The sequence below is a fragment of the Trichosurus vulpecula genome, chromosome 4, assembly GCF_011100635.1.
Source record: "Trichosurus vulpecula isolate mTriVul1 chromosome 4, mTriVul1.pri, whole genome shotgun sequence".
Taxonomy (NCBI): domain Eukaryota; kingdom Metazoa; phylum Chordata; class Mammalia; order Diprotodontia; family Phalangeridae; genus Trichosurus; species Trichosurus vulpecula.
In genome coordinates this window covers 217,867,828-217,879,994 of record NC_050576.1, presented here as the reverse complement: position 1 = coordinate 217,879,994, position 12,167 = coordinate 217,867,828, and the positions used below count along the sequence as shown (strand labels likewise).

General features: G+C 39.7%; 1 protein-coding gene across 1 annotated transcript in view; it reads left to right on the top strand.

The window, feature by feature from the left end:
• The window catches only part of RNF213 (ring finger protein 213), a 183,170-nt gene that overhangs the window by 160,768 nt on the left and 10,235 nt on the right, over positions 1-12,167 (top strand). The window contains exons 53-58 of the mRNA XM_036754786.1: positions 224-258; positions 4,581-4,675; positions 5,770-5,929; positions 6,808-6,988; positions 9,221-9,312; positions 10,789-11,040. Coding sequence (XP_036610681.1) covers positions 224-258; positions 4,581-4,675; positions 5,770-5,929; positions 6,808-6,988; positions 9,221-9,312; positions 10,789-11,040 — 815 coding nt within the window. The remainder of the gene's footprint in view (positions 1-223; positions 259-4,580; positions 4,676-5,769; positions 5,930-6,807; positions 6,989-9,220; positions 9,313-10,788; positions 11,041-12,167) is intronic.

The following is a 12,167-nucleotide window of genomic DNA, read 5'->3' as shown; positions in this document are numbered from 1 at the left end:
TGTGCTGTCAATTTGCTAAAGCACTTTGAGACATGCACTGAGATGTGTGTACCACATGTCACAAATATTATCTCATTCGATCCTCCCAATAACCACGTTAGGTGGGCGCTTGTATTATCCTCAGACCTTGGTTACAGCTGGATTCTTTTTTTCCCTTCTAGGCATTTAGCTTACTTGGTGTAACTTTATCAGCTAATATAGTATCCCATCATTATTTTTACAGTGTGTCCCAATGGTCACCCCTGCTCTGTGGGAGAGGTAAGTTTCTGTGCTTGAGGATTGTTATCATTTTGTTACAAGCTCAATATGCGTTATCTGTGATATGGCTAATGAGATATCGGCCTATATTAAGAGAGGCAAAGCTTCCAAGAATGGGGAGGTGATAGTTTAACTGTACTCTGCCTCTGTCAGATCTTACCTGGAGAACTGTGTTCAATTCTGGTCATCTGTTTAAAAGTGATATTAACTAATTAGGAAGGCAACCAGAGTGACCCTGAGTATGACATATGAGGTTCAGTTAAATGTTGCATGAAGAAGTAGGTGAGACATGGTATCTGTCTTCAAGTATTTAAGGTTAAGGGCTGTCATGTAGAAGAAGAATTAGACTTGTTCTTTTGGCCCCAGAAGGCACAACCAGGAACGATGGGAGAAAGGTACAGAGGCAAGTGTTGGCTTGACGTCAAGAAAATCTTCCTAATGATGATAGGTGAACCAGAGTGAAATGGGCCTCCTCAAGAGGCGGTGGATTCTCTCCCCTTGGAAATCTTAAAAAAGATGTTAGATAGCTACTTGTTCAGGGGTTGAACTAGAGAACTGCTGAGGTCCCTTCAAGTTTGTTAGTACAGTATCTGGTTTTAAGGGGGGAACAGATCTTAGAAGTAAATCCTACACGTGAACAAAGGTCTTGAAAACAATTTGGAATTGTGTGAGAAAAGTGACTCAGTTCATATTTCAGCTGCTATCCCACTACTGGGCATGTATCCCAAAGAGGTCAAAAGACAGAAAGTCCCATATGTAACAGCATTCATAGATAAACTCTTTGTGGTAGCAAAAAACTAGACACAAAATGGGCAACCCATCAGTTGGTGAGTCATTGAATAAATTGTGACATTTGAAAGTAATGGAATATTTCTGCCTCAATAAATAACTAATGAGAAATGCAGATATAGGGTGGTGGAGCCAAGATGGTGGAGTGAAAGCTGGGACTTGCTTGAGCTGTCCCCCAAACCCCTCCAAGTACATGTGAAAAATGACTCTAAACAAAACTATGGCACTACAGAACCCACAAAATGACAGAATGAAACAAATCTCCAACCCAAGACAACCTGGAAGGCTGATAGGAAGGGTCTATTGCACCAGGCTGGGAGTGGAGCACAGTCCAGTGTGGGTTGCCCTGGCACAGACCAGGCTGAAGCAGGCCTCACGGGATTGAATCACTGGCAGCTGAGCAGTTTCCAGACTTCTCAACCACGAAACGTCAAAAACAAAGTAGAAGATAAGTAGGGAAACTGTTGGAGTCAGGCCCTAGCCCTGAGGGGGTGGCGACAGCAGCGGCTGCTTCTGGAGCTCCAGGCCCACAGACGATGGGGGAACAAGCAGGTGAACAGAGGGGTATTACAGGGATCTCTTTGCTGGTGCTGAGGCAGGGTTCTCTTGCTTTGCCCTGCTTGGATCTGGGTCACAGTCCTCAATGGTGGTCCTGGGGTGAGAAGGAGCGCTAGCATGGCAGAGCTTGTTGTGGTGGTGGAGAGGGAATCCTCCTCACAGTTCCAAGGCAGAAAAGAGTGCTTGTGGTCTTGCACAGGCCATGAGAGAAGTAAACACCTCTCCTTTGATATACCACCTTAGAAGAACTGAAAATTTACAGATGCCTAGAAGTATCTCTGACAACAGCTGGGCAAAACCCCTGAAACTTTGGACAGAGTACTCTCCACTCTGGAAGCAGAGTCCTACCTTGACAAAGAGCTCAAAAGTCAAGTAATTGGCTGGGAAAATGAGCAAACAATGTAAAAAAAAAATTGGACTCTGGAATCTTATTTTGGTGACAAAGAAGATCAAAGTATACAACCAGAAGAAGACAACAAAGTCAAAGGTCATACAACCAAATCCTCCAAGAAAAATATGAATTGGTTGCAGGCCATGGAAGAGCTCAAAAAGGATTTGGAAAATCAAGTAAAAAAACTAGAGGAAAAATTGTAAAGAGAAATGAAAGCGATGGAAGAAAATCATGAAAAATGAGTCAACAGCTTGCTAAAGAAGACCCAAAAAATAGACACCTTAAAGAAACTAACACCTTAAAAAAGAGACTAACCCAAATGGGCAAAAGAGGTCCAAAAAGCCGATGAGGAGAAGAATGCCTTAAAAAGCAGAATTGGCCAAATGGAAAAGGAGGTCCAAAAGCTCACTGAAGAAAATAATTCCGTAAAAATTAGAATGGAGCAAATGGAAACTAATGATTTTATGAGAAGTCAAGAAATTATAAAACAGAACCAAAAGAATGAAAAAATAGAAGACGATGTGAAATATCTCATTGGAAAAAACACTGATCTGAAAAATAGATCCAGGAGGCATCATTTTAAAATTATTGGACTATCTGAAAACCATCATCAAAAAAAGAGCCTAGACATCATCTTTCAAGAAATTATCAAGGAAAAGTGCCCTGATATTCTAGAACCAGAGGGTAAAATAGAAATTGAAAGAATCCACCCATTGCCTCTTGGAAAAAGATCCCAAAAAGAAAACTCTTAGAAATATTGTAGCTAAATTTCAGAGTTCCCAGGTCAAAGAGAAAATATTGCAAGCAGCCAGAAAGAAACAATTCAAGTATTGTGGAAACACAATCAGAACAATACAAGATCTAGCAGCTTCTACGTTAAGGGATCAGAGGGCTTGGAATAGAATATTCCAGAAGTCATAGGAGCTAGGATTAAAAGCAAGAATCACCTACCCAGCAAAACTGAGTATAATAGTTCACGGGGGGAAATGGACATTCAATGAAATAGAGAACTTTCAAGCTTTCTTGATAGAAAAAGACCTGAGCTGAACAGAAAAATCTGACTTTCAAACATAAGAAGCAAGAGAAGCATGAAAAGGTAAAGAGGAAAGAGAAATAATAAAGGTGTTATTAAAGTTGAACTATTTAACATTCTTACATGGAAAGATATTTGTAACTCATGAGACTTTTCTTAGTGTTAGGGTAGTTGAAGGGAATGTAATGTGTGTGTGTGTGTGAGTGTGTGTGTGTGTGTGTATACACAGAGGGCATGGAGTGAGTTGAATATGAAGGGATGATATCTAAAAAATAAAATTAAGGGGTGAGAGAGGAATATATTGGGAGAAGGAGAAAGGGAGAAATAGAATGGGGTAAATTATCTCACATAAAAGAGGCAAGAAAAAGCTGTTACAATGGAGGGGAAGAGGGGGAAGGTGAAAGGGAATGAGTGAACCTTACGCTCATCGGGTTTGGCTTAAGGAGGGAATAACATACACACTCAATTGGGTATCTTACCCTACAGGAAAGTAAGGGGGAAGGGGATAAGAGGGGGGATGATAGAAGGGAGAGCAGACTGGGGAATGGGGTGGTCAGAAGCAAACACTTTTGAAAAGGAATAGGGTCAAAGGAGAAAGTAGAATAAATGAGGGGTGTGATAGGATGGAGGGAAATACAATTAGTCTTTCATAATATGACTGTTATGGAAATGTTTTGCATAACTGAGCATGTATAACCTATATTGAATTGCTTGCCTTCTCAATAACAGTGGGTGGGGAGGGAAGAAGGGAGAGAATCTGGAATTCAAAGTTTTAAAAACAAATGTAAAAAATTGTTTTTACATGCAACTGAGAAATAAGATGTATAGGCAGTGGCATATAGAAATCTATCTTGCCCTACAAGAAAGTAAGGGGGAAGGGGATAAGAGGCGGGGTGGGGTGATAGAAGTGAGCACACACTGGGGGAAGGGGTAATCAGAATGCATGCCATCTTGGGGTAGGGGGTAGGGGAGAGATGGGTAGAAAATTTGGAACTCAAAATCTTGTGGAAATGAATGTTGGAAACTAAAAATAAATTGATTTATAAAAAGAACTTCAGATACAGGAAGACTTATGAACTAATGCAGAACAAAGAAAGTATAATCAAGAAAACAACAGATACAACTACAATAACATAAGTGAAGTGCTTACAGACTCAAATTAATTACAGTGACTAATTTGGGGTCCAGGGAAAAAAGGAGAAAAACCATAACCTTTCTTAGAAGGAGAGAGGCAGAGTGGTGGAATAATGTCACTTAAACTGTCAGTTACAGTCCTTTTGGTGGATTGGTTTTGTTCAAGTTTTTTCTTTTTCACAAAGGAGGATACAGTGGGGGTGGGGAATATGAATGGAAATCATGCTGATTTTTTTTTTTGTTTAGAAAAGCAAAAATAACTATTATTAATTGCAAAAAATAAACTCAAATTTCTGGAAGTTGGTGAGGGGGAGGAGCCTGATTAGAACATCAAGTAATCTTTATTGTAAAGTCAGATTCATGATTTTCTTTTTCCTTTCCTTTTTTTTTTTTTTTTTTTGGTGGGTGTGGGGCTAGTGTGGTGCCCCAATGGAAAGCAGCAGATGTATTGACTGTGGTGCTCGGATTGGTGGTGAAAACCACAGGGCTGTACAAGGCTTTAATGTGGTCAGGTATGTCTTCTCAGTTCTTCCTTTCAGAATCTACCTAGTGAATACTAGTGGGCCTTGACTTTTTTGTACATGAAGGTCTTGGAGTTACTGCTGCTACAACCACGAAGCACCTGATGGCATCGATACAGTGGAAATTAATTACAATGAAAATTGATAGAACGTAGCTCACTTAATACTGTCTCCTCCACTTAGTCTATGAGTTTATTGTCAAGAGCCCTGTATTAGTGACCTGCTTTGATTACATAAGTCATTGCTTTAATCCAGACTGACAGATTTCAGAAGTTCTAGTTTAATGTCTAAATGTTTAAGCCTCTTTAATTTTCTCCTACCAAAGAGAAATACATTAAACACCCATCTTAGAAGCCCAAGGGGAATTGGTTCTCATGATCACACAGCTTTATTCATGAACAGGAAGCATGGTTATAAATATATCTGTGAGGTCAGAGTATTGAACTTAGTTCTATCTGTTTATTCCTACAAAGATCCTACTTATCCTTATCACCCTGCCCACCTCTTGATCCCAGGGAAATAATCAGGCCTCTGTTCTGACATACTCTCTTGCCTAAGGAGTAATATGGTAAATGACCACAGCTGTTGACCTGTTCCATCACAAGAATTTACTGTGTTAACATTATAAGAATTGGGCCAACCAGTATCCTCATACATATTACTGATGATTCTGTTAGTGGAGGGTTTATTTATAAAGCGGCCCTTGTCATGTCTGATCTGGGGTCCTGGTTCCCAGATGCTAAGGATTTAAAGTACTGCAAATTCATTGGTAATGAAAAACAGACAATACTGCTGTAACCCATGTCTGTCCTCAACGAGTATGGGGAGAGTGACAAAGTCAATGAACAGTCTTGGAGTCAGAGGATGAGGCTTTGGGTCCAAGGTCTGCCATTGTGTAATCTTTCACAATCACTTCACCTTTCATAGCTTCAGCTTACGCATCTGTAAAACAGAGATAATACTCCCTACCTTCCACACATTGTTTTTGTCAGGATCACATGAGATCATGGGTGTGAAAGCACTTTGTAACAAAATGCTAAATAACATACAAGCTGCCATAATCGTTGTTGTTATTGTAATTATAGAGACAATGTAGACAGGACTCAATCTGGCCATGTACTGGGAAATCCTGAAGACAGAGGTGTTATGGTGGTATCAGACAGAGAGATACCCCCAGTTGTCTTCATTCTCCTTCGGTTACTTACTCATATGGCTATGTTTTTGGGAACTGCTCAGAATGCCCAGGTATGGCTTGGTTCTTACTTATGTTAGATATAAATGACTTATGATAGTGTTTTCCTCATGATTCTTATTGCAGACTCCAGTTAACTTGGAGTGACTTGCTAGTGCCTCATCCAGAAGCAATCTGTAAATACCCATTCATGTTTCTCTAGTATAACATCTTATGGGGATGGGGCATCTGTTTACCTTGCCATCTGAGATTAATTTTAAATAGACTACCTTAGACTCATCTTAGGCAAGAGAGAATTAGTGAAATCATTATTCTAAGCCATCGTAAGGAGGCTCTAAGGAATTAAGAAAATGTTTACCAAGTTTTTTGTAGATGACTCTCCAGGAAAATTGATAATACAAGATTTAAGACTGTTAATTACAATCTAAGCCATGTTGAGGTCACTTTTTTCCAGCTACTGTTTTGTTCTTTTTAGTATACAGTTCACTTCAACAGATATTTATTAAGCTGCTATTAGGTGTAAGGCAGTGCTGAGTAAAGTGTAGATTACCAGCCTTGGAGCCAGAAAGTATTAAGTTCCAATCTGGCCCCTCTGATACCTACTGGCTGTATAGGCAAATCATCCTCTCCCACTCCACCCCCACCCTTGTCATGTTCTCCAAGAGTGTAAAATGCAGGTGAATTGCTGATCTGCATTTGGTGGAAGGAGTTACCACACTGGGAATCACCTATAGCAGGGAATACAGAGTTCTTAACAAAGCCTGTTGAAGGTCCTTTTGTTTTCCTTTTTCTTTTTGCCTCTGGTATCTGACTTCACAGTCTTATCCTTGCTTTGGAGGAGTTTTTCTTATCTAGTGTTGATTTACAAATCCAGGGAATCTGCACAGCTTTCCATCTTAACTCTTGATCTTTGTTTCTTGGCTTCCTGCAGGCTCTGAGGAAAATCATTAAGCCTACAGTTAGGAATCCAGAAAGGTTTCTTCAGCAACACATCCAAAAAGACCTAGAGCAACTAATGAAGAGCCTAGGAAGAAGTGCTGATGAGACTGCAAATGTGGTTCTCCTCATTCTATGCTGCCTCCTTAAGGAACCTCACCACCAGCCTGGCTCTTGTAAGAACTAGTGCACAAAGGGGTGGAGGAGGGTAGAAAGGAAAGTGATGGAACTACTAGCCAAGCAAGATTGCAAAAAGATCTTATTCTTGTTCTTGGAGACCCTAGATTGCATATCACGAAGCAGGATGGAGTAAGCAATATCAACAAGAGAACTTTCTTTTTGTAAAAGCAAAGAGCCTTTATCCTTTCTCTTTCTAAACTCTTTTTTGTAGAATCAATATTGTATTAGTTTGCAGTGTTAGGAACACAAGTCACTTAAGACAAGTAGTCCCTGTCAAACAAAAAAGCCACCCATCAATTAGGGAATGGCTGAATAAGTTAGGGTGTGTAAATGTGATGGAAGACTCAAGGCTTTAATAAGTGATGATGGGGATGATTTCAGAGAAACTTGGGAAGACTTGTATGCACTGATGCAGAGCAGGGTGAACAGAACCAAGAGAACAGGTATTTTTTTTTTGGTAACAATAGTATGTAAAGACAGACAACTTTGAAAAACCTAGAAACTTTGATCAGCACAATGACCAATCAGAATTCCAAAGAACTCATGATGAAACATGCTGTCAGACTCCTGAGAGAGAAGTGATATGCCCAGAATTCAAAATGAGAATTTTTTTTGACATGGCCATGCTGGAATATATTTTGCTTCACTATAACAGTTTTGTTTTTCTTGCTTTCTCAACTAGGGGTATGGGGAGAGAGTGTGTGGATCATTGTAAAAATTAAATTAAATTTTAAAAAAGGATAAGGCACCTATATAAGACAGGTGTTTGAAAGTGACCCAGTAGCTTCTTGGAGTTTATTGTGTTCATTAGTTATTTGGGAAAACTAACTTTTTAAAAAGTTAAATTAAAATTTTTCAATTAACCAAAATTTCTTTTCCTCTCATCTCCCCCTCCTGTTAGCAAACAAATAATAAAAACAAAACCCTTATAACAAACATGCATAGTCAAGCAAATAACTTCCCCACATTAGTGATGTCCAAATATATATGATTCATTCTGCACCTTGAATCCATTATCATCTCTATCAGGAGGTAGGGTAATGTGCTTCATCATTGGTCCTCTGGAATCATCATTAATCATTGTGTTGATCAGAGCCCTTAAGTCTTTAAAAGTTGTTTGTTTTTACAATGTTGTTAAGTACACGAGGTGTCCCAAAGTCTTTGTACAATTTTATCCTACTGAAGTCTAAAACTGCGTTAAGTTTTTGGGATAGCCTTTAATTTATACAAGTTGCTGCCCTGGTTCTGCTCACTTCTATTTACTTCCGGTCACATAAATCTCAGGTTTCTCTGAAACTCTCCCATTTTATTTCTTCAGCACAAAAGTTTTCAGTTACAATCACAGCACAATTGGTTCACCTATTCCCCAATTGATAGATACCTCCTTTGTTTCCATTTCTTTGCCACTGCAAACAGAGCTGCAGTAAATATTTTTGTATTTTGGGGTCTTTTTCTCTTTTTTAAAAAAAATCTCATTTGGGCATAGGCCTAGTAGTGGTATCACTTGAGTCAAAGAGTATAGACAGTTAGTGACTTGAGTCATAGTTCCAGAATGTCTGGGCCAATTCATAGCTCCACCTACAATATGTTAATGTGCCTGTCTTTCTGAAGCCCCTCTAACATTTGTTATGTTCCCTTTTTATCAGCTTTGCCAGTCTGATGAGGTGAGATGGCACTTCAGAGTTGTTTTAGTTTCTGTTTATTATTAGTGATATAGAGCATTTTTTTCACATGGCCATTGCTAGCTTGAATGTCTTCCTTTTGAGACTGACTATGTCATTTGACTATTTGTCACTTGGGAGAATGGCTTTTATAATAAAGTTGACTCAGTTCCTTTTGTATCTTGGAAGTGAGATTTTTATCAGAGAAACTTGCTGCAAAGACATTTACCCCCCAGTTAATTGCTTTCCTTGGTTCATGAACTCTTCCTTTCTCCACAAATCTGAAAGTTGACTTCTTCCTTGTTCCTCTAGTTTATGATTTCACCTTTTATGTTTGAGACTTGTCACAGCTAGCTCTTCATTAGGTTTTCTCTAGTTATTTGCTATTTAGAAGGGCTTTAGACATGGGAATCCATGAGACCAAAAGATCCATAGGAGAATTATAATGAACAGGCAATACATGGCAACCAATTGATAGAAATTTCTAAAAGCATTATTCAAACTGGAACCGTGCAGCACAGTTTCTGTTTCCTCAGCCCTTAGATGCTGCCTGTGTTTTTCCTGTAGGGCCTATAGGTTTTGATGCCACACTGTCCAGTAAAGAGAGGAGGAACAGGTGGGAGAAGGTCGTTGCTGCCATGATTATACTCGAACTGAAGGTAAGGGAATAGGGGAAGGTCTGATTTCAAGATATCTCTGCGAAGTGTCGGGTCTTCAGAGCGCTGTGTTAGGTGCTGGGAACCCAAAGGTGAAAAATCAAAGCTTACTATTTAGTGTAAAAAAAAAAAAAAAAGCTTGAGCTCATTTTCGGGGGCATTAATTTAGCACCTTATGTTCCAGTCATTGCTGACTGACTGAAATTGCTGCTCAAACCCTCTGAATACCTCTTTCTAGTTTGGGATATGCTCTACCTTAATTCATTACGGTTTCTTAGTGTTCCCTAAGTGCATATTGTTTTCTTTTCAGGACTGTGCTGATTAGTCCAGTTGAAGAGTACAGATTGAGAATGTTGCAAAAGTTTTTTTGTAGTTGTTGTTTAGTTGTTTCAGTTATTTCTGACTCTTCGTGACCTCATTTGAGGTTTTCTTGGCAAAGATACTGGAGCAGTTTGCCATTTCCTTCTCCAGCTCATTTTATAGATGAGGAAGCTCAGGCAAACAGGGTTAAATGACTTGCCCAGGGTCACACAGCTGAGTGTCTGAGGCTAGATTTGAACTCAAGATGAGTCCTACTGACTTTGGGCCTGGCCCTCTATCCACTGCGCCACCTAGCTGCCCCACCTTTTTTTCCCCCCGGTAATAGGCATCTGTAAATGAGAGGCAGCTTGAAGGAGTGGGTAGAGTGTTGGACTTGGAGTCAGGAAGACCTAGGTTCACATCTTTCTGTATATACTAGCTTTGTGACCTTCAGCAAGTCACTTAATCTCTGTGTCTCTTAGGTTAATCTTAAAATTATCTACTACTATGATCTGTGTTGGTACAGAGAGTTGTATTCTAAATAACACCTGATAATATCAACAGCACTTCCCAGACATCAGCCCTCTGAGAATGTCAGTGAACTTCCGTCTTAACAGTGGGTGCTCAAGAAATATGCTTGATGAAAGATTGATTGCTCATTTAATAAATAGAAAATTAAAGTAAGATCACATATTGATGTACTGAAGGAGTGGGGATAAAATCTATTTATTCTGATCCCACTTGTTAGTTTATTTATTCAACAGGCATTTACTAAGTGCCTGCTGTCTGCCCTGTACTATTCTAGGTACTTTGAAGAATGCAATATTAGTATAAGACACAAGATCTGTCCTCAAAGAGCTTATTATATTTGGGGACACACACACACGTGCGCACACACGCATGCAACATTATTTGATTGAGTGCCAAATTCATTGGTACAGATTCTTAAGTTCTCTACTGTTTGAGTGAAAGGTTATCTGATCTAGCTCCCTAATTTTACAAATGAGGAAACTGAGATCCAGGAAGATTAAGTTGGTGGCGTCAGGATTAAATCCAGGTTCTTTCTACTATATAATTCTCAGTCATTTAGATTCCTCAGTCTTCCACTACTATGACTAGAATACTTTTTTATCTTGAAGAACATGAATTACTAAGTATGGTTTTATTTATTTTGTGCAGTGTCTAGATAAAACCCTTCTGGAAGCAAATATGCGCATCAGCCAGGATGAACGCATCAGCTCCAACCCAGTGACTAAAATCATTTATGGTGACCCAGCGACCTTTCTGTCCCATCTGCCCAAGAGAAGTGTAGTGCACTGCTCCAAGATTTGGAACTACAGGAAGAAAATCACTGTCGAGTACCTCCAGCATGTGGTGGAACAGAATGATGGAAAGGACACAGTGCCGATCCTTTATAGGTTCTTGCAGAAGGTGAGCCACCTGCTGACAGGGCAGGCTGTGTATGGCATACTGTGTATGACAATATCTCTTTCCCAAATTCTGCAGTATTCCTGTGAGTGTCAAAGTCCCAAATCTACAAGTGGTATATAATATTATTAAATGAAGTTAAAAAGAGCTGAGCAACTACCTTATGGTCTGAATCCTCCAGCTTTGATCGTAAACAGTGAGTGTTTGTGACAGAGTCCCAGTGGGGAGGAAGAGCTTCCCCATATCACACTGCAGGGTTTTTAAAGCATTGGAGTCATGGATGAAATGCATGTGGTGGCTGACACTAGCACATATTAGTAGAGTTCCCAGGGACTCAGAGAGCTATTTGTCCATCGTTCCGAGAAGCCAGGGAAGAGGATATAAACAACTCTCTATCCTTGAATTCCAGAGGTTAAACTGGATTGTGCCAACCCTAATGTTAGAAGGAAGATGTGGTATTCCTAACTTGAATCCACTTGCATTTGTATTTTCTCTATTATGTTTTCTCCGGGAGTTATATGAAATGAGTATGCATTCTGTTATGAGAAATTAGAGGAGGCTTGTTTCTATTTGAAGAAATCCTCAGAAACTCTAATAAATCTCCCCACTCCCTAATCCCGTGGTTTCTTGCTAGCACACATAGAAATGCTGTGTGGCTTCATAGAGAAAAAGCCATCCTCAGAGCCGGAAGGGCCTAGGCTCAGGCCCTGCCTCTTACACATCTTGGCTTTGTGACCCTAGACAAAACACTGAACTTCTCAGGATGATAGCCAGATCACTAAGACAATAAATTTCAGAGAAAGTGCTGGCCTGTGATGGTCGAGAGTTCCCTGTGCCAGTGAAATCATAGATCTGGTCCCTCTCCCTCTTCCTACATCTAGCTTTTTGAGAATAGTGACCCTCCATCACCACTAAGAGATCTTAATCTGTATCTTGCCCTAGTAACAAAGAATATTTAAACCCACTCATATATGAGCTCTGTCTCTCTTCTTTCTCCTACTTCTCTTCACAAAGCTGAGCCACTACACTGGTACTTTTTTCCTAGTCTCAAGCAGGCCTTCTGTGACAAAACATTGTACCAACTGGAATATTTACTGGATTAAACTGAATCTGCCTCAGAGTATCTCTTC